This window comes from Podarcis bocagei, assembly GCF_964188305.1.
Source record: "Podarcis bocagei genome assembly, chromosome: 4".
NCBI lineage: Eukaryota > Metazoa > Chordata > Lepidosauria > Squamata > Lacertidae > Podarcis > Podarcis bocagei.
In genome coordinates, this window is record NC_138128.1 from 95275318 (window position 1) to 95298235 (window position 22918).

The 22918-nt window shown below is 43.6% G+C and overlaps 1 protein-coding gene and 1 long non-coding RNA gene across 4 annotated transcripts in view; one reads left to right on the forward strand and one right to left on the reverse strand.

The window, feature by feature from the left end:
* Positions 1–22918, forward strand: part of TSC22D1 (TSC22 domain family member 1) — a 72007-nt gene that overhangs the window by 9766 nt on the left and 39323 nt on the right. The window contains exon 2 of one of the 3 annotated variants that reach the window (XM_081191586.1): positions 18669–18696. The exons of 1 other annotated variant lie outside the window; for it this stretch is intronic. In XM_081191586.1, the coding sequence (XP_081047712.1) occupies positions 18669–18681 (13 nt within the window). In that variant the 3' untranslated portion in view covers positions 18682–18696. Of the gene's footprint in view, positions 1–18668; positions 18697–18766; positions 18841–22918 lie in introns of those variants that run through there. One more of the 3 variants, XM_081191589.1, reaches the window with a different exon arrangement.
* LOC308585870 lies at positions 18847–22031 on the reverse strand. The gene is made up of 3 exons (XR_014007652.1): positions 20327–22031; positions 19845–19947; positions 18847–19516 (listed from the first exon to the last, which is right to left on the reverse strand). It is a non-coding gene; the product is annotated as an uncharacterized lncRNA (long non-coding RNA).

The following is a 22918-nucleotide window of genomic DNA, read 5'->3' on the forward strand; positions in this document are numbered from 1 at the left end:
ATGCGACGTGCAATGTTAAAAGAATTGCAGTATGCGGTCAGGTCAAGATCCAGATCAGCATCCATCACTGATCATCCAGGAGAAGGTGAGCTTCGCGTAAGCAGCCTTGAAGTAGCAAATCACACCTTGATCCTGTGGGTGGGTGGGTGAGAGAGGTCGTATTGAAGAGGAGGAAGACAATCTCTACCTCGCTGTGTGCAAAGTGGAGTTCATCGGGATGCCCAGGAGCAACGACCACAAGCAGCATCACTTTAAACTGCAGGTGTTTCTCCTCCAGGTAACGTCTCACCTCTGGAATGAAGCCCATAAATGATGAAGTCGCCCAGGCCTTTTTGTTAGATTGCCAAAACACAGGAGCACATTCTTGTTCTTGTCTTTTAGGGCACGGGGTTTTTGAGGGCTGTACAGCAAGCCTGGCTATATTAAGCGTACAGCCGCATTGCCACAGAGCAGCACAGTCACTCGATGCTTTTCAGCTTTGGCAATATAAGTCCGCTCAGAACTTCCAGAAAAGTCTTGTCTGTGTTGAAGACTTGCTTTGGAAGATATGCCATGACACTCAGCAGCCACTTTAGTTGTGCAAGGTGGATTTTTTGCAGCCTCCTTGTCTTCAGATGCAGCCTCCCCTATCGTTCAGACTTTCTTCAGGTTGAAGCAGAGCTTAAGGCTGTTAAGCCAACCTGGGCTGGCTTTAAATCCCTTGGCAGGCTGGTCCCCATCTGTGGTGGAAGGTTTGAAGTGGTCATCAAAGCTCAAGAAGCTTTTGATGCGAGATGTTGCCATCCACAAGAACATGTTTCTGGTTCATGTATTTCAGCCACAAGTTCAGTGACTTCTCCATTGTCACCAAAGCTTTGCCGTGCACCTGACTGATCACCTTTGCAGTCACTAGTGCACTTGCTGCCACATCCCCACCAATCTCCTCTTCACGCACCTTGATGGCACAGATACTGGGCCTGTTCCAGCCAGATTTGTGTGCCACAGTACACACATACTTGTCATCTCTCAAGTGGTCCAGCACAGCCAACTTCTCTTCCAGCGTGGGAGCCACCATCCGTTTCTGAGCAGCTGATTATGACAATGATGATGCTTTATGTTTTAGGGCTATTCAGCAGTCTGAAGCTCTGCCAAGCACCTCCTCAGCACTCCAGGGCTGCTGCCCCTTTCCCCCTTCTCTCCGGCTCCCTTTCCTCCCACGTGCACCATTTTCTTATTCCTCTCCTGTGTGCACCATTTTTGCATTGTTCTTAAATTTCTAGAATTATTTTGGGGTGGTGTGTTTACTGTGTAAAATGCAAGTCACCTGTAATGTATAAAAAGTACCCCTAGGCCAGGCATGTCCAAAGTCCATTTGGGGGGCCTAATCTGGCCCACTGGTCGGTTTAATCTGCTCCTGTGGTAGTTCCCCCCCCCCCCAAAATCTGAACAACTTCAAGAACTTTGGGGTAAAATAGTAAAAAAAGCTCAACAACTTCTTTGTTCGGCCCTCATGCATGTTCACTTCATCAAATCTGGCCCTTTTTGAAAAAAGTTAGAGCTGCTTTTCTGTTTTTGTGAAATGACGGCTACCAATGCCAAGTATTGATAACACAAGAGCCATTGTGATTTTGATGTCGTCAGTGTTATAGTCTGGTGTGGGGATTTCTTTACAGCCCGAGGGCCACTTTTTATCGTTGGTAACCTTCCAGGGATTGCAGTGCAGTGGTGGATCTATCCAAAGTGGACAGAACAACAGATGTGACTTAAATCTTTACAGAGGAGACTACATACATTCCGGTTATGGAAATATCAAGGGTTTATATATGCCTGGGATAGGCATCCTTTCAAGATGACTGCAAAGCATTTGAGTGGAGCAGTTTGAAGAAGCAGGGCCTATTCACACCAGTAATTTAAATCATGCTACACTCCAGGTGACTGTCTGCAATGAAGATATACCAGGTTTACTGGAAGATCTTTCCTGAGTGGTGCGAATCTCAATGGACTTAAGTTTCTGCAATCTTGCTTAGAGCAGGGTCTGAAGCCTAACACAAGCAGCAGCTATTTCATCAATTTTGGCCAACTGCGACTGCAGCCTTCTGTCTGCTCGTCTGCTGCTGAAAAGGTCCCTGTGTGAAGCAAGGTTGCAGCCCACACCGGTTGTTCCCAACTTCCGTACATGGGACCTGCATAAAATCTTGTGGCTGATTAGCTGTTTTCCCTGTGTAAAGGTCAGAGGGGGCAGGGTTTCTGTTGAGGCAGGGGATTAGCTGTGGGAGGAGCTTATCAGAGTTTGTAGGGCAGCAGTTGAAGAAGGAGCAAAAAGGGTTTTCTTGTGTGTGTGTGTTTCTTGTGGCTGATTAGCTGTTTTCCCTGTGTAAAGGTCAGAGGGGGCAGGGTTTCTGTTGAGGCAGGGGATTAGCTGTGGGAGGAGCTTATCAGAGTTTGTAGGGCAGCAGTTGAAGAAGGAGCAAAAAGGGTTTTCTTGTGTGTGTGTGTTTCTTGTGGCTGATTAGCTGTTTTCCCTGTGTAAAGGTCAGAGGGGGCAGGGTTTCTGTTGAGGCAGGGGATTAGCTGTGGGAGGAGCTTATCAGAGTTTGTAGGGCAGCAGTTGAAGAAGGAGCAAAAAGGGTTTTCTTGTGTGTGTGTGTGTTTCTTGTGGCTGATTAGCTGTTTTCCCTGTGTAAAGGTCAGAGGGAGCAGGGTTTCTGTTGAGGCAGGGGATTAGCTGTGGGAGGAGCTTATCAGAGTTTGTAGGGCAGCAGTTGAAGAAGGAGCAAAAAGGGTTTTCTTGTGTGTGTGTGTTTCTTGTGGCTGGTTAGCTGTTTTCCCTGTGTAAAGGTCAGAGGGGGCAGGGTTTCTGTTGAGGCAGGGGATTAGCTGTGGGAGGAGCTTATCAGAGTTTGTAGGGCAGCGGCGCGCGCCTAGCGGCGCGCGCAGTTATATCCATCTTTTAGATTTAGGGGAGCTAGTCTCAAACGTTTGTTGGGGGAGACCTAGGTTTTTTTTTTGTGTGTGGGCGAAGTTATTTGTCCTGTCTTCAAGCTTTTTATGATGGAGGACCTCTGTAGCCACCCCCAACAACACGATCTCAAGATGGAAGGGGAGGGAACAGCTGCAGTCGCCTGCGATTCCTGCGCAATGTTTGCCATCTTGCCAAAGGTTGCAGGCAGCTTCACCTGCAGCAATTGCATGTTGATTGCCCTTTTAAAAGACAAAGTCCAGCAACTGGAGGAACGTGTAGCTACGCTCCAAAGAAGCAACAGAGCACACCGTCCCCACCAAGGAGGAGACAGGGGACTCCCCTGAGAAGGAGGCTAGTTCATCAACACAGGAGCCAGATATATGGAGAAACGTGACTCAAAGAAGTAGGAGGCCCAGGGTTCACTCTGATTGTTTAGAAATACACAATCGCTTTGAGGTCCTCTCCCCTAGCATGGAAGACGAAGAGCAGACCCCATTTGAGGATCTCTCCTTCATTACAGTCGATCAGGTATATGAAGACGAGCAGCAAAGTCAGTCCTCAGGGAATGTGCAGGCGACCTTGGAACGGACAGCTCACGGAAGAACCCCGACCAAACCCAAGAGGAGGCGTGTAGTGGTGATAGGGGATTCCCTACTGAGGGGAACAGAAGCAGTGATCTGTGGGCCTGACAAGATGTCTCGGGAAGTGTGCTGTCTCCCCGGGGCTAAGATCCAAGATGTAACTGAACGACTGCAAGGAATCATAAAACCCACTGACAAATACCCCTTCCTCTTGGTTCATGTGGGAACCAATGACACTGCAAGCAATAGCCTCCAGAAGATCAAAAGAGACTACGAGGCTCTCGGCAGGAAATTGAAGCAACTAAATGCACAAATTGTCATCTCGTCTGTCCTCCCAGTTGAACGACGTGGCCCAGGGAGAGAGGGGAAAATAGTGGAAGTGAACAGCTGGCTTCGCAAATGGTGTAAACAGGAACGGTTTGGATTCTTAGATCACGGACTGCAGTTTCTTGAAGATGGACTTCTGGCAAGTGATGGGCTGCACCTCACAACGGTTGGGAGGAATGTTTTTGCCAAAAATCTCAGAAACCTCATCAGGAGGGCTTTAAACTGACTAATGTGGGGGAGGGAGACAGTGCTCCTGAAGGTAGGAGTCTATCAATTAATGAAGATGATCATCCAAATGTCATAGACCAAATGGAGCAAACAGCACGCGGACCTAGTGGTGGGAGGAAAAAATCCTTAAATAAGAGACACGGGGGAATGATTAATGGACTTCAATGTCTGTACACTAATGCGCAAAGCATGGGAAATAAACAAGATGAGCTTGAGCTCTTGGTACAGCAAACTAAATATGACATAATAGGCATCACTGAAACCTGGTGGGATAAGTCCCACGATTGGAATGTAATAATGGGGGGATACAATCTATTTCAGAGAAACAGACCAGACAAGAAAGGAGGAGGAGTGGCGTTATATGTCAGGGATGTGTATACCTGTGAAGAGATCCAAGATTTAGAACCTCAAAGCCAATGTGAGGGCATTTGGGTCAAAATTAAGGGAGAGAAGAATAACAGAGACCTCATTGTGGGAGTTTACTATAGATCCCCAAGCCAAACGGAGGACATAGATGATGCCTTCCTGGAACAGATGGCCAAGCATGCAAAAGGAAGGGAGATAGTAGTAATGGGGGACTTCAATTACCCGGATATTTGTTGGACGTCAAACTCAGCCAAGAGCATAAGGTCAAACAGATTCCTCACTGGCCTTGCAGACAACTTCATTGTCCAGAAAGTGGGAGAAGCAACAAGAGGAACAGCCATTTTAGATCTGGTCCTAACCAATGTTGATGACCTGGTTAGTGGGGTAGAAGTGGAAGGATCATTAGGCGCGAGTGATCATGCTCTTCTGAAGTTTACTATACAGCGGAAAGGAGCAGCCAAGCATACTAGGACTCAATTTCTTGACTTTAAGAAAGCCGACTTCATAAAACTTAGGGAAGTGCTGGGTGAGATCCCATGGACAGCAATACTAAAAGGAAAGGGAGTTCATGATGGCTGGGAGTTTGTTAAGAGGGAGATAGTAAAAGCACAACGTCAGGCAATACCAATGAGACGGAAACATGGAAGGTGCCTAAAGAAGCCAGGGTGGCTATCTAAAGAACTTTTAACTGAATTAAGATTAAAAAAGGATGTGTACAAAAAATGGAAAAGGGGGGAAACCACCAAAGAGGAATTCAAACAAATAGCCAGCACGTGTAGACACAAAGTCAGAAAAGCTAAAGCACAGAATGAACTCAGGCTTGCTAGAGAGGTTAAAAGCAACAAAAAAGGCTTTTATGGGTATGTTCGTAGCAAAAGGAAGAACAAAGAAACAGTGGGGTCACTCAGAGGAGAAGATGGTGAAATGCAAACAGGGGACACAGAAAGGGCTGAACTCCTCAATGCCTTCTTTGCCTCAGTCTTCTCCGATAAAGAAAACAATGCCCGACCTGAAGAATTTGGAGCAAATGATTCAGCAAAGGAAACACAGCCCAGAATAACTAAGGAGACAGTACAAGAATATTTGGCTAGTTTAGATGTATTCAAGTCTCCAGGGCCAGATGAACTGCATCCAAGAGTATTAAAAGAACTGGCAGATGTGATCTCAGAACCACTGGCAGTCATCTTCGAGAAATCCTGGAGAACAGGCGAAGTCCCGGCAGACTGGAGGAGGGCAAATGTTGTCCCTATTTTCAAAAAGGGGAAAAGAGAGGACCCAAATAATTACCGCCCAGTCAGTCTGACATCAATAGCAGGGAAGATTCTGGAGCAGATCATTAAGCAAACAGTCTGTGAGCACCTAGAAAGGAATGCTGTGATCACCGATAGTCAGCATGGATTTCTGAAAAATAAGTCATGTCAGACTAACCTGATCTCATTTTTTGACAGAATTACAAGCCTGGTAGATGAAGGGAACTCAGTGGATATAGCCTATCTTGATTTCAGTAAGGCATTTGACAAGGTGCCCCATGATATTCTTGTAAAGAAGCTGGTAAAATGCGGTCTTGACTCTGCTACCACTCAGTGGATTTGTAACTGGCTGACTGACCGAACCCAAAGGGTGCTCATCAATGGTTCCTCTTCATCCTGGAGAAGAGTGACTAGTGGGGTGCCACAGGGTTCTGTCTTGGGCCCGGTCTTATTTAACATCTTTATCAACGACTTGGATGATGGACTCAAGGGCATCCTGATCAAATTTGCAGATGACACCAAACTGGGAGGGGTGGCTAACACCCCAGAGGACAGGATCACACTTCAAAACGACCTTGACAGATTAGAGAACTGGGCAAAAACAAACAAAATGAATTTTAACAGGGAGAAATGTAAAGTATTGCACTTGGGCAAAAAAAATGAGAGGCACAAATACAAGATGGGTGACACCTGGCTTGAGAGCAGTACATGTGAAAAGGATCTAGGAGTCTTGGTTGACCACAAACTTGACATGAGCCAACAGTGTGACGCGGCAGCTAAAAAAGCCAATGCAATCCTGGGCTGCATCAATAGGAGTATAGCATCTAGATCAAGGGAAGTAATAGTGCCACTGTATTCTGCTCTGGTCAGACCACACCTGGAGTACTGTGTCCAGTTCTGGGCACCACAATTCAAGAAGGACACTGACAAACTGGAACGTGTCCAGAGGAGGGCAACCAAAATGGTCAAAGGCCTGGAAACGATGCCTTATGAGGAACGGCTAAGGGAGCTGGGCATGTTTAGCCTGGAGAAGAGGAGGTTAAGGGGTGACATGATAGCCATGTTCAAATATATAAAAGGATGTCACATAGAGGAGGGAGAAAGGTTGTTTTCTGCTGCTCCAGAGAAGCGGACACGGAGCAATGGATCCAAACTACAAGAAAGAAGATTCCACCTAAACATTAGGAAGAACTTCCTGACAGTAAGAGCTGTTCGACAGTGGAATTTGCTGCCAAGGAGTGTGGTGGAGTCTCCTACTTTGGAGGTCTTTAAGCAGAGGCTTGACAACCATATGTCAGGAGTTCTCTGATGGTGTTTCCTGCTTGGCAGGGGGTTGGACTCGATGGCCCTTGTGGTCTCTTCCAACTCTATGATTCTATGATTCTATGATTCTATGATTCTAAAATCCTGATTGCTGTTCAAAAACCACTGATTGAGTCACTGCGCAAAACATCCTTAAGGCTCATATCTCCCGAAGTCCATTTTATAGTGTTTGTAACCACAGCCAGGCTGGTTTCTGATTTCAGTGCTTTCCGTGGCATAATAATAATAATAATAATAATAATAATAATAATAATAATAATTATTATTATTATTAATTTATACCCCACCCATCTGGGCGGCTTCCAACTGAATATAAAAAACAATACAGCATTAGACATTAAAAACTTCTCTAAACAGGGCCGCCTTCAGTTGTCTTTTAAAAGTAAAATAGTTGTTTATTGCCTTGACATCTGCTGGGAGGGCGTTCCACAGGGTAGGCGCCACTACCGAGAAGGCCCTCTGCCTGGTTCCCTGTAACCTTACTTCTCGCAATGAGGGAACCGCCAGAAGGCCCTCGGCGCTGGATCTCAGTGTCCGGGCAGAACGATGGGGGTGGAGACGCTCCTTCAGGTATACAGGACCGAGGCTGTTTAGGGCTTTAAAGGTCAGCACCAACACTTTGAATTGTGCTCGGAAACGCATTTTTTACTCGGACTTAGTGGTCATAAGGACTGGTCCTTCCATGTTAATTGTCACATATAATTGCAGTCAGGGTCCTGCCCTAGTTGGGATTAGCTGTTGTCCAGCCCAACAGTCAAACTCCCACTTCATGAGATTGTATGGTTGGCACCGACCTGAAGTGTAGATCTGTGAGAATTGTGAGTTGGCCTGTTGGGGACATATTCTGTTAACCAACTGCGACAAAGTATTAAGTGTTGACTGCGATCCCTACCTCATTTATGCAATTTTAAGTCCTACCTCAAGGCAAATTTTTAATGCTACAGTTTCACTTTGGGAAGGAGAGTTTTGTTTTCTTCTCGCTATTGTTTCTTTATTCATAATTGTCTGAGTTTTAGTGCCTGATTTCTGCTTGATGAGTGTGTAGACAGAGGAATGCTGGGATCACTGCCTCCTTCCCTGGTCTCTTCCCTGCCTTCACTCTACCATTGGGTCTTTCTTTTTCGAAAACTTTTTTTTATTAGTTTTCACAATATTATAAACAAACGGACAAACACATAAGACAAAGAAACATAAATCATAGACTTATTGAAAATTACAGTTATTAACTTTAAGTGACTTCCTCGCTTCCCCTTGGTTGAATTTCATTGCATGTCCTTTTAACGGTTTTCCAAATCCCAATTCTTATAAAATTTAACTTAGACATCAACATCCTTAAATCTTCACCTTATGGAATTAAACATATTAATTCATCACTTAACATAAATAAAATCCCAAGCCAATTAAGTATCTGCAAGCTGTTTTCAGTTAATTTCACTTAACAAATTTAGCTAGATAATCATTAAATTTAATCCACTCTTCCTGATGATACTCCTCCTTCTGGTCGCGGACTCTTCCGGTTAGGTCGGCTAGCTCCGAAAAATCCATCATCTTCATCTGCCATTCTTCTATTGTTGGTAATTCTTGGGTTTTCCACTTTTTAGCTAACAAAATACGGGCAGCAGTTGTGGCATACAAAAATAATTTAACATCTTTCTTTCTACCATTGGGTCTTTAGGCCCAGCAGGCTCACTCACACTACACAGATCTGCATTTCAGGAAGGTGTTAACCATACTTTTCTTGCTATTGTTCCCCAAATTTCTGTTGACGTTTTGGTGATCACTGAGGTCCAGCACCGAGGGCCTTCTGGCGGTTCCCTCACTGCAAGAAGCCAAGTTACAGGGAACCAGGCAGAGGGCCTTCTCGGTAGTGGCACCCTCCCTGTGGAACGCCCTCCCACCAGATGTCAAAGAGAACAACAACTACAATTTTAGAAGACATCTGAAGGCAGCCCTCTTTAGGGAAGCTTTTAATGTTTGATGTATCACAGTATTTTAATATTTTGGAAGCCGCCCGGGGTGGCTGGGGAAACCCAGCCAGATGGGCGGGGTATAAATAATAAATTATTATTATTATTATTATTATGCTAGAATCTTTACTGTTTCTGCTTCGCCATTTGGAAAATATTCCTTAAAATTAACCACAAAATGGGAATTGGGTTATTATCAGTTTATTTAAAGTAAACTAAAGGAATCGGGGGGGGGGGGATCTGCTGGCAAAGTAGTAACAATTACTTTGTAAATATCAACAGCCTTGAAATGGTCGCATATAACAAAATGTGTGGACTATGTAAGCAAACTGGATCTCTTTATTCTTAGAAAGGCATCAATAATAGATTCGTAGCTCAAACAGTCTGTTTGTGTTCATGAGAAAGGAGTTACTGCTACATGTTAAAGTTTACAAGCAGCAAGTATGACTTTCTTTAAAATAAAAACAGATCAGTCTTAAACTTGTAAATTTTACTGCTTGTGAAGTTTTTGGAGATTTGAGCAGCCTGTGATCCAATAATAGCTAAACTCTGAATGGGGGAATCTTCTTCATACAATAGAGATAAATGACTTCATTTAGTTATGCTTTAGAGAGATGTCATAGTATACATGAGATCTTCATTCATGCAGGGGTTTCTGTCTTGAACTTTGAGCTCCTTTAAAAAAATATTCCAGCACATTAGCTAAATTAACAGTTGACAGAAATTGAAAAATACTCATCTGCCCAGTATGCCATCAGTAGTAGAACAATATGGGCTGTACCCAGTTGTGGTTTTGCACTAATACCCATTTAAACATACATTAACTTCTTCTGTTTCAAATTCCAACAAAAGTTTATATGTGTTCACAGTAACATGTTCATAATCAGTACACAGTTGAATTTCAAAATCCGTCTTTACATTCTCTGAACCAAAAGTCTTTTTATCCAATTTAAACCTCTCTGCTGATTGCATATAAGAAAACCACTTCAGATTATAACCTTCCACTATTTGTTATTCCCTTGTTTTAATTTTATATTCTCCTTGATGCAGTTCTAATAATTCTTGGTATTTTGTCCATTTCTCTTTGCCTCTCATCTCTTTTCTGTAGAAGACTTCTCGTGATGAAATCCATAAAGGTGTCTTTTGGTACAACCCAAGTTTATATTTATGGACGCGGATGGCGCTGTGGGTTAAACCACAGAGCCTAGGACTTGCTGATCAGAAGGTCGGCGGTTCGAATCCCTGCGATGGGGTGAGCTCCCGTTGCTCGGTCCCTGCTCCTGCCAGCCTAGCAGTTCGAAAGCACGTCAAAGTGCAAGTCGATAAATAGGTACCGCTCCGGCGGGAAGGTAAACAGCGTTTCCGTGCGCTGCTCTGGTTTCGCCAGAAGCGGCTTAGTCATGCTGGACACATGTACACCAGCTCCCTTCGCCAATATAGCGAGATGAGCACCGCAACCCCAGAGTTATCCATGACTGGACCTAATGGTCAGGGGTCCCTTTACCTTTACTAGGAGTTTATTCTGGATTCTTAATATGGCACTTCTAATAAAGTAGCTTTTAAAGTCCACGTTAAATGTAACTTTGTCGTACTGCAAATATCCAAGCCATCCGAACCTTAAATCATGTCCTTCTATTTCCAGGAGCCTCTTACTTCTCAAGTAAGGGGTGCCCAAACTTTTTTCAAAGTGGGCCAGATCTGATGAAGTGAACATGTGTGAGGGCCAACCTTTTTTCTTTTTTTCTTTTTTGGATTTAAGTTGTTGAGCTTTTTGGGGAGATTTTACCCCAGGAAATAAACTGCCACAGGGACCGGATTAAACCGACTGGCGGGCCAAATTAGGCCCCAAAGCGGACTTTCAACATGCCGAATCCACACTAAACAGCAGGCTGCAAAATAGAATACAGTTTCCCTCACACAAGACCCCCCCCCAAACCAGATTTGTTGTTGTTTAGTCGTTTAGTCGTGTCCAACTCTTCGTGACTCCATGGACCAGAGCACGCCAGGCACTCCTGTCTTCCACTGCCTTCCGCAGTTTGGTCAAACTCATCCTTTCAAGAACACTGTCCAACCATCTCGTCCTCTCTCACTTCCATACATCACTACTGGGAAAAACATAGCTTTAACTATACAGACCTTTGTTGGCAAGGTGATGTCTCTGCTTTTTAAGATGCTATCTAGGTTGGTCATTGCTTTTCTCCCAAGAAGCAGGCGTCTTTTAATTTTGTGGCTGCTGTCACCATCTGCAGTGATCATGGAGCCCAAGAAAGTAGAATCTCTCACTGCCTCCATTTCTTCCCCTTCTACTTGCCAGGAGGTGATGGGACCAGTGGCCATGATCTTCGTTTTTTTTTATGTTGAGCTTCAGACCATATTTTGCGCTCTCCTCTTTCACCCTCATTAAAAGGTTCTTTAATTTCTCCTCACTTTCTGCCATCAAGGTTGTGCCATCTGCATATCTGAGGTTGTTGCTATTTCTTCCAGCAATCTTAATTCCGGCTAGGGATTCATCCAGCCCAGCCTTTCGCATGATGAATTCTGCATATAAGTTAAATAAGCAGGGAGACAATATACAGCCTTGCTGTACTCCTTTCCCAATTTTGAACCAATCAGTTGTTCCATATCCAGTTCTAACTGCAGCTTCTTGTCCCACATAGAGATTTCTCAGGAGACAGATGAGGTGATCAGGCACTCCCATTTCTTTAAGAGCTTGCCATAGTTTGCAGTGGTCGACGCAGTCAAAGGCTTTTGCATAGTCAATGAAGCAGAAGTAGATGTCTTCTACTTCCAGATAGCATGTGGCAAATTGTAGACATTCATTTAATTAGCAGACAGTGAGGTGGGCCCGCTATATTTAATTGGGAGCAGTTAGTGAGGTGGGATCTGTGACAGCTACTGACATGTGGTCCCATTGGACTGCCCCACTTACTATCTGTATTAGCTTCAGCCTGCGGCCTATTTTATAGGGCAGCCCCATAATAGATCACATTTTTCTAGCCTAAGCAGGTGGTCACTAGACCATGGACAACCGAGGCCAGGCTGGTCCAGGAGTGGCTGTGTTGTTGTTGTTGTTTAGTCGTGTCCGACTTTTTGTGACTCCATGGACCAGAGCACGCCAGGCACTCCTGTCTTCCACTGCCTCCCACAGCTTGGTCAAACTCATGTTGGCAGCTTCGAGAACATTGTCCAACCATCTCGTCCTCTGTCGTCCTCTTCTCCTTGTGCCCTCCATCTTTCCCAACATCAGGGTCTTTTCCAGGGAGTCTTCTCTTCTCATGAGGTGGCCAAAGTATTGGAGCCTCAGCTTTAGGATCTGTCCTTCCAGGGCTGATTTCCTTCAGAATGGAGAGGTTTGATCTTCTTGCAGTCCATGGGACTCTCAAGTCTCCTCCAGCACCATAATTCAAAAGCATCAATTCTTCGGCGATCAGCCTTCTTGATGGTCCAGTTCTCACTTCCATACATCACTACTGGGAAAACCATAGCTTTAACTATACAGACCTTTGTTGGCAAGTTAATGTCATAGAATCATAGAATCATAGAATCATAGAATCATAGAGTTGGAAGAGACCACAAGGGCCATCGAGTCCAACCCCCTGCCAAGCAGGAAACACCATCAGAGCACTCCTGACATATGGTTGTCAAGCCTCTGCTTAAAGACCTCCAAAGTAGGAGACTCCACCACACTCCTTGGCAGCAAATTCCACTGTCGAACAGCTCTTACTGTCAGGAAGTTCTTCCTAATGTTTAGGTGGAATCTTCTTTCTTGTAGTTTGGATCCATTGCTCCGTGTCCGCTTCTCTGGAGCAGCAGAAAACAACCTTTCTCCCTCCTCTATGTGACATCCTTTTATATATTTGAACATGGCTATCATATCACCCCTTAACCTCCTCTTCTCCAGGCTAAACATGCCCAGCTCCCTTAGCCGTTCCTCATAAGGCATCGTTTCCAGGCCTTTGACCATTTTGGTTGCCCTCCTCTGGACACGTTCCAGTTTGTCAGTGTCCTTCTTGAATTGTGGTGCCCAGAACTGGACACAGTACTCCAGGTGAGGTCTGACCAGAGCAGAATACAGTGGCACTATTACTTCCCTTGATCTAGATGCTATACTCCTATTGATGAGGCCCAGAATTGCATTGGCTTTTTTAGCTGCCGCGTCACACTGTTGGCTCATGTCAAGTTTGTGGTCAACCAAGACTCCTAGATCCTTTTCACATGTACTGCTCTCAAGCCAGGTGTCCCCCATCTTGTATTTGTGCCTCTCATTTTTTTTGCCCAAGTGCAATACTTTACATTTCTCCCTGTTAAAATTCATTTTGTTTGTTTTTGCCCAGTTCTCTAATCTGTCAAGGTCGTTTTGAAGTGTGATCCTGTCCTCTGGGGTGTTAGCCACCCCTCCCAGTTTGGTGTCATCTGCAAATTTGATCAGGATGCCCTTGAGTCCATCATCCAAGTCGTTGATAAAGATGTTGAATAAGACCGGGCCCAAGACAGAACCCTGTGGCACCCCACTAGTCACTCTTCTCCAGGATGAAGAGGAACCATTGATGAGCACCCTTTGGGTTCGGTCAGTCAGCCAGTTACAAATCCACTGAGTGGTAGCATAGTCAAGACCACATTTTACCAGCTTCTTTACAAGAATATCATGGGGCACCTTGTCAAATGCCTTGCTGAAATCAAGGTAGGCTACATCCACTGCGTTCCCTTCATCTACCAGGCTTGTAATTCTGTCAAAAAACGAGATCAGGTTAGTCTGACATGACTTATTTTTCAGAAATCCATGCTGACTATTGGTGATCACAGCATTCCTTTCTAGGTGCTCACAGACTTTTTGCTTAATGATCTGCTCCAGAATCTTCCCTGTTATTGATGTCAGACTGACTGGGCGGTAATTATTTGGGTCCTCTCTTTTCCCCTTTTTGAAAATAGGGACAACATTTGCCCTCCTCCAGTCTGCCGGGACTTCGCCTGTTCTCCAGGAATTCTCAAAGATGACTGCCAGTGGTTCTGAGATCACATCTGCCAGTTCTTTTAATACTCTTGGATGCAGTTCATCTGGCCCTGGAGACTTGAATACATCTAAACTAGCCAAATATTCTTGTACTATCTCCTTAGTTATTCTGGGCTGTGTTTCCTTTGCTGAATCATTTTCTCCAAATTCTTCAGGTCGGGCATTGTTTTCTTTATCGGAGAAGACTGAGGCAAAGAAGGCATTGAGGATTTCAGCCCTTTCTATGTCCCCTGTTTGCATTTCACCATCTTCTACTCTCAGTGACCCCACTGTTTCTTTGTTCTTCCTTTTGCTACGGACATACCCATAAAAGCCTTTTTTGTTGCTTTTAACCTCTCTAGCAAGCCTGAGTTCATTCTGTGCTTTAGCTTTTCTGACTTTGTGTCTACACGTGCTGGCTATTTGTTTGAATTCCTCTTTGGTGGTTTCCCCCCTTTTCCATTTTTTGTACACATCCTTTTTTAATCTTAATTCAGTTAAAAGTTCTTTAGATAGCCACCCTGGCTTCTTTAGGCACCTTCCATGTTTCCGTCTCATTGGTATTGCCTGACGTTGTGCTTTTACTATCTCCCTCTTAACAAACTCCCAGCCATCATGAACTCCCTTTCCTTTTAGTATTGCTGTCCATGGGATCTCACCCAGCACTTCCCTAAGTTTTATGAAGTCGGCTTTCTTAAAGTCAAGAAATTGAGTCCTAGTATGCTTGGCTGCTCCTTTCCGCTGTATAGTAAACTTCAGAAGAGCATGATCACTCGCGCCTAATGATCCTTCCACTTCTACCCCACTAACCAGGTCATCAACATTGGTTAGGACCAGATCTAAAATGGCTGTTCCTCTTGTTGCTTCTCCCACTTTCTGGACAATGAAGTTGTCTGCAAGGCCAGTGAGGAATCTGTTTGACCTTATGCTCTTGGCTGAGTTTGACGTCCAACAAATATCCGGGTAATTGAAGTCCCCCATTACTACTATCTCCCTTCCTTTTGCATGCTTGGCCATCTGTTCCAGGAAGGCATCATCTATGTCCTCCGTTTGGCTTGGGGATCTATAGTAAACTCCCACAATGAGGTCTCTGTTATTCTTCTCTCCCTTAATTTTGTCTCTGCTTTTTAAGATGCTGTCTAGGTTTAGGAGTGGCTGTACCTGGGCATTAAATGTTGCTGGTCACAGAAGCCGCTTGAGAATAGTGGCAAGTTAGAATCCAAGAGCCAGGGCTGTTGAGAGGGGGGGGTGCACATATACCAACCCCGAAGCCAGGAGGGCCCCAGACTCTTAGCTTTCTTTCTTTCTTTCTTTCTTTCTTTCTTTCTTTCTTTCTTTCTTTCTTTCTTTCTTGTCTTATCAGACCCCTAAAGCAAAACGACAGGCAAGTCTTAGCTTTTTAAGCAGTTTCTGTGGGCTAAGCCAGCCTTGCTCTTCCTGCCTTTTAGATAATAGGTAGAGTCAGAGCTATGATTGATGGGCGAGTTGTCTGGACACCAGGAATCCCTGGAGTCCTAAAAACTGCAGTTTCCCCCTCCTTTGCCTTTCATTTCTGGCCAGTGGCTTCTGTTTCTTTGTAATCTTGATTTCAGATCAGATACTCTCATTTTCTGCAGAGTTCACTACACAGAAAGTGTAGAGGATTGTTAAAGAATCCTCCACCCCATGTGGGGAAAAGCATCTGTGGGGAAAAATAAATCTGTAAGCATTTTGCTATTTTGAGAGGGCAGGCAGAGAACAAAATCTGTCGCTGTACAAAGATGCATCACTTTGCTTCAAAGGAAGGAAAATTTGGTGACTTTTCATGCATTTTGTACCACTTCCTATAGCCTTACAACAGCCGTGACAGGTAGGTTTGCATGAGAGTTGTTGAGAGGAAGTGAGAAAAAAAGAACGATGACTTAGGTGAGCTTAAAATGTGGAACAGCATATGTTCATAGTTTTTGTGTGTGTGTGTGAAGTTGGCAAACTGGTTTTTGTTTCGCTTGCTGTCAAGCATTAGGAGTTGAATGTAGCAAATAAAAGTTTGGAGGGGGAATTCCTGGTTTCCCGGTTTAGTGTGTGTTCTCTTCTCCCCCCCCCATGCTATATTATAAATTATGCAGTTACAGATTTTAATATGCATCAAGTTGCCCCAATGTTTCGTTGCTGTTGTTTTCACAATGTGGATCAAGGGGGTGGAAAGAAATAATCACTGAGCGCTTCACAATTGGAGGGTTATTGATATCCAGTCTCTTGGTTTGTTGTCTTTTCTCCTATGGAAATGCAGCAGTGGTATTGGGGAGGGGGGGCGGACTGGCTAAGTTGATGGTTAATTTTTATTTTATTAAATTTCTATACTGCCTTTCATCCAGGGATCACAGGGCTGTAACACAGGAAATTTAGGAAAGTAAATTATGTAATCCCAGCTCCACCTTTAGTGATGACATGATGGCCTGTGCATCTCAGGAGTTGTCCAGGGAGCTTCAGTTGCACAGCAATTAGGAGTAATTATTTTCAGCAGCAGCCTTCTCTATTGCCTACTACTCTCCTAAAAGCTGGAATTGGGACCAGTTGGCTTTGTCATAGTGTTGGAAGTGATGCATGTAGAAAATTGGGAAGTGCGTGTATTTAAGAGTCTCCAGATCTTGGTCTTGGTGTAAAAGCCACTTGCCACACTTTCTGGACTTTGCCTCTTAAACACATATGCTCCAGAAGATTTAGTTTCTTGTGAAACAACAACAAAACCATACATCTATAAAAAAAAACCATACTCAAGAACCAATTAATCTTCAGCATGTCTTGCTTCTTCCCACCTATGTTCTGTGTTGGCGGTAAAAGGAAGCATACTTGGTTTCAGTGATGATATATGTTTAGTCAGAATCTCCTTGCTTGCAACTTGAAACCATTAGTTTGAGTCCTACCCTCCAGAGCAGGGGAAAAAAAGCTTGTTCCATCTTCCTTGTGACAGCCCTTTGGATATTGGAAGATGGCTATGGTATCTCCTCTCAGGCTCCTCTTTTCCAGGCTAAACATACCCAACTCCTTCAGTTATTCCTCATAAGGCTTGGTTTCCAGACCATTGATATTCTTGGTCGCCCTCTTCCGCACGCATTCCAGCATCTCAATACACTCCTTAAATTGTGGTGCCCAGAACTGGAGACAGATATCCAAGTGTGGTCTGACTAAGGCAGAATTGAGTGGTACTAATACTTCCCTTGATCTGGACACTAGACTTCCATTGATGCAGCCTAGAATAGCATTAGCTTTTTTGCTTCTGCATCACATTGTTGGCTCATGTTAAGATTGTGGTACACTAAGACCCCTAGATGCTTTTCACATGTATAAAGTGAAGTGTCCCACATCTTACATTTGTGCATCTGGTTCTTCCTGCCTAAGTGCAGAACCTTACATTTGTCCCTGTTAAAATTCATTTTTTTGGCTTAGGCCCAGTTCTCCAATCTGTTAAGATCATTTTGAATCCTGATTCTGTTTTCTGCAGCATTAGCTCCTCCTCTTGCAGAGGTGGCACACAAAAACGGGTCTCAGATTATCTCAGGGTCCAGTTCAATTCACTATACTTCTGCTAATTGCATAGAATTGCAGTTACCGTATTTTTCGCTCTATAAGATGCATCAGACCACAAGACGCACCTAGTTTTTGGAGGAGGAAAACAAGAAAAAAAATATTCTGAATCTCAGAAGCCAGAACAGCAAGAGGGATCGCTGCGCAGTGAAAGCAGCGATCCCTCTTGCTGTTCTGGCTTCTGGCATAGCTGCGCAGCCTGCATTTGCTCCATAAGACGCACACACGTTTCCCCTTACTTTTTAGGAGGGAAAAAGTGAGTCTTATAGAGCAAAAAATGCGGTAGCTTTATTTGCTGCTTCATCACTCTGTTGACTCATGTTAAGCTTGCGGTCTGCTAAGACCCCTAGATTTTTTGACAAGCCTGGTGTCCCCCATCTTATATTTGTTTAGCTGGTTATTCCTGTCTCAGTGATCCACACCTTGGTGTGTTTCCCCCCCCGTTATTGGTTTTCTAGCGATGGATTTCCCAGCTCACTTGGTATTCTAATGACTAGGTTGAGTTGAGGTTCCTTGAAGGATGATTCTTGTGGTGTCTTTGCACATTGCAATTATGGCGACAGAAACAATGGATCAAAGTCTCTCAGTATTTACAAAAGAAACAAAAATCCTAATATGCCAATCTCATTTTTGAAACGCTACATGAGGCAGTTGTTCCATTCTGTATATTCTGCAACGCATGAGTATTGATGGTCAGTTCAGGCAGCTTTTGTGTGTTCAGACATGTTTGATACCAGGGTGTACAGCAACGAACCAGAAAAAAGTTAGCAAACAGCAAACGACTGTCCTACTGAAAGGGAATAATTTGTTGTGTTTTGAAGGTGGGTGTACCGGGGGGCGGTATTTTATATAAAATAGGTTGATATAAAATAAAATATTTTTCCCATTTGCCTGCATTCTTATTGCACTGAGACTGATTTCCTTGGCTGGTGCCACTTCTTTTTAACCTTGTTTTCAACCACAGTGTGCGCTGCTTCGGTTATATAGATCTTAATGTATTCTGTAAATATAGCATGTTTGAGTTTTACATCTACTTGACTTTATCTTTTGTTTCTGGGATACTGTGAGAGCCAAAAACACGACATACACATAAAAATGGATTTATGTTTCTACTGCATTTTTCTTTTGTAGTTGTTTCTTCTAATTTGCTAAACTCTCTTAACTTCTGACTGGAGAAATGAGTGGAGAAATGAAACTTCTTCAGAGGCAACAGACAACACTTTCCCCTGACTTTAGAGACTGCCATGAAGGATGCATTCCATAACTTGAATGCAAAGCGGAACACAGCCGTACATCCTTACAGGTGTGTGTGTATCAAACTGTGCTTAAGTTTGAGAACAAACACTGGCTTCATGTTGTTAACAGAAAGCAAACTATAACAGTGTCGATTATTTAATCTGGAACTTAATGGCAGGCAAGTGTCTGGGAAAAAACCCAGTGGGAATATTGCGATACTTCAACAGTATAGTAGATATTTGAAAAAATTGAACAGAGAAGTTCATGGATTATGGTGCACCTTCCCCTTTGCAGGTGGCTAATAATAATAATAATAATAATAATAATAATAATAATAATAATAATAATAATAATTTATTATTTATACGCAGCCCATCTGGCTGGGTTTCCCCAGCCACTCTGGGCGGCTTCTATCTAGAGATTAAAAATACTGTATTTTTCCATCTATAAGACGCCTCCATGTATAAGACCCCCTTATTTTTAGCGACTCAATTTTAAGAAAATGAGGGGAGATGGCCCAAAGTTGTTGAGCTTCTCCCCCCCCCCCCAATGCAGCTGTGGGCAGGAAACACTCTGTGTATTGGACGACCCCTGTTTTTTGAAATGATTTTTGAGTCAAAAAAACTCGTCTAATACATGGAAAAATACGGCACATTAAAACATCAGTCATTAAAAACTTACCTAAACAGGGCTGCCTTCAGATGTCTTTTAGACTTCGAAGTGCAGGGCCAGTACAGTGGTGCCTCGCAAGACGAAAAGAATCCGTTCTGTGATTCTCTTCGTCTAGCGGTTTTTTCGTCTTGCGAAGCAAGCCCATTGACGGATTAGCACTATTAGCGGCTTTTAGCGGCTTATCTGCTGATCGGATCAGCTGATAAGCAGCTTAGCGGCTTAGAAAAAGGGGGGGGAGGAAAAAAACCAGCAGGAACTCGCAAGACATTGTCGTCTTGCGAAGCAAGCCCATAGGAAATTCGTTTTGCGAAGCACCTCCAAAACGGAAAACTCTTTCGTCTAGCGAGTTTTCTGTCTTGCGAGGCATTCGTCTTGCGGGGCACCACTGTATATTGGTACCTCTCAGGTGGGTGCCATTGCCATTATTAAAAAAAGAGGGAGGCGTTCATGGTGAGTTCCGGCAGCACCTTTCCCCAGAAAAACAGCACCGGTGACATCAAACCTATGGGGACGCGGGTGGCGCTGTGGGTAAAAGCCTCAGCGCCTAGGGCTTGCCGATCGAAAGGTCGGCGGTTCGAATCCCTGCGGCGGGGTGCTCTCCCGTTGCTTGGTCCCAGCGCCTGCCAACCTAGCAGTTTGAAAGCACCCCCGGGTGCTTACTGGCGGGAAGGGACAGCTTACTGGTGGGAAGGTAAACGGCGTTTCCGTGTGCGGCTCTGGCTTGCCAGAGCAGCGATGTCACGCTGGCCACGTGACATGGAAGTGTCTCCGGACAGCGCTGGCCCCCGGCCTCTTAAGTGAGATGGGTGCACAACCCTAGAGTCTGTCAAGACTGGCCCGTACGGGCAGGGGTACCTTAACCTTTACCTTTAACATCAAACCTGGTGAACTTGTTAGTAAAAGAAAAAAGTACTTAGTATGTAACACTGGCACTGCTAGAATTGAAAGAGGGAGTGGATATTGATAACTCTTGCCTTTCGGAGCGTGAGGAGTGCTCTCATTCCCTCTGCGCATTCCCTCCCATCAGTGTGCCTTATGGGGTGGGGAATAATCAATGGCAAAACTAATATTTAACATTTTTTCATGTAAGAAGAAATGGTAGTGGCGATTGACCCTTTTTGTGGCCATGAAAGGTACCTTGTAACAATTGACTGACTTCTCCAATACATAGAAATAGCTTTTTGGTTGGGGAACTATTTTGAGTGTCCTAATACTCCCACTCCTGTTCATTGTAAGCTCATATAAAACATGAAGAAAGAAAAATCCTAGTTTGCTCCTCTCCCCCCCCCCATGTTTTTTTTCCTTTTTGTTATTTGTATTTTGGGATTTTCAAACTGAGGATTTTGTGTTTTAGTACACATATTCTGAAGAGAAACGTTGCTTTCTGATAAAAACGACAGATTTCTGCCTGCTTATTTTTATTTATTTAAAAAATCAGGTAACTGAAACTGGTAAAATTAGAAACTCAGCAAGTGTAACCGTACTGGAAATTTTAGTTCAAAAGAAACTGCAACATCTAGAATAATCATGATGGATATTTAATAACGAATGTAACCTTTTGTACTGTGATCCAAGTAAATTTGTGAAATGCTTTGGTTGGGAGAAGGCTAGGAGAAGCCACAATTGTCTCTTCAAATAGGCCGGTGATCTCTGTTCGTTACAGGCTTTATTCATCGTACAAGGTAAAGTTATGTTGTGTCTGCTGGTTCAAGGAAAATATATAGGTATAAAAGGAGAATTCCTGGATGCTAAGATGCAAGTTGAAAATCACAAAATATGCAGCAAAGCAAAGCATGGAAAATAGGCTGTTAGACCTTTAAAAGATATCTTTCCAAGTGAGTTCCAAATAGTCCCCTCTTCCCTCTGCATAGGAAAAACCAACATGTTAATAAGTTAAAAATGGTTTACCAACAAACTCTCCAAAGGTAAGGTTCATGCGCTTTTCAATACATCACAGAGAAAAGTTGCATAGATTGTAAAACTTGGCTTAGGAAGTGGTAAAGTTCTGAGATTATTGGTATAGGAACACAATTATGGCTTGTGAGGGCCATGTTGCTCCAGTTTAGCTTAGCTCCAGCTTAATCACATGCCGAGTTCATCCTCCTGTAGACTGAAGGGGAACAAAGGCTTGATTACCTAGTCCCTCCCAAGGTGAGCTGAACTTGGCAGGACAGCTTTCTCTATGGTCTTAACCCCTTCTGGCATTAATTAGACTTCAGCATGTTGGTTATATGAAACTGGTTATCCCACAGTAACGTCTGACGTGCATGAACAAATAACTAGCTCTACAAAGCTAAAGTTGACAGACTTTCCTGCTTATATCCTAGTATATAACCCTTCCACTTCAGGGACTCTTGATTCTGCTTTTTCCAAAGGATACATGGGAAGTACCGGTAACTGACCTCGTACAGCTAACTTTAATTGCAGATAATAGTGAATTGTGTGCTTGCTGAGTCTTCTAGACAATGAGCACCACATATCTATTTTCCTTTTGAGTTCTGTGATTATCCCCCTCCCCCAATTTTACTTCATGATTTTGAATTTTAGATCAGGCCTTGGTGGCAGGCATATCGGAACCAGTTGTTTAATTTTTTAAAAAAATAATATTGGGTTTTATCAATAGAAAAATTTAGAAAGATACAAAAATGAAAAAGATACAAAATTACAAAATACAAAAATACATTAAGCACAAAAAAGGAAAAAGGAAAAACACATATAAAAGAAAACAAAAATTCCCTCTTTCTTGATTTCTCCTCTTTAGTTAACTTATTTTCCTGACTTCCTCACGTCTCCCATTTTTGTATCCCTTTTAAGAATTGGTTCAGCAAATTCATGTCCTATTAGTTTGTCTATTGTTAATCCAATCTTACATTTTACCTTGTTGCTAGAACCCCTGCAGTTCATTTCAATGTCATCAACATTCAAAAATTTTACAATGTTTCTGCAAATAAGTTTTAAATTTCCTCCAATCTTCTTCCACCGACTCTTCTCCCTGGTCTCGGATTCTGCCAGTCATTTCCGCCATCTCCATATAGTCTATTAGTTGCATCTGCCATTCTTCCAAGGTGGGTAGGTCTTGTGTCTTCCAATGCTTTGCAATGAGGATTCTTGCTGCTGCTGTAGTGTACATAAAGAAAGTTCTATCCTTCTTTAACACCGATTGGCCAACTATGCCCAGGAGAAAGGCCTCTGGTTTCTCGGTTGTTTAATTTTGATTAGTGTCGCTGGTGGGAATTTGTTATTGTTATTATTAGGGTTCCAAAACAGGTAACTACAACCCACTTGGCCCCAAAAGCATGCAGAGCAGGAAAAAACAAAAACCAGAAGTCAAGGTACAGAGGCAGTTCCTACATAAGTATACAGCAATTACATCCAGAGGAGATGCAAAAGGGGTTATCATGGGTACCCTGTTTCCCACACAGTAGCAGTAAATGGCTGGTGGGAAATTTTATTTTGTGAGAGGCTGCATATAT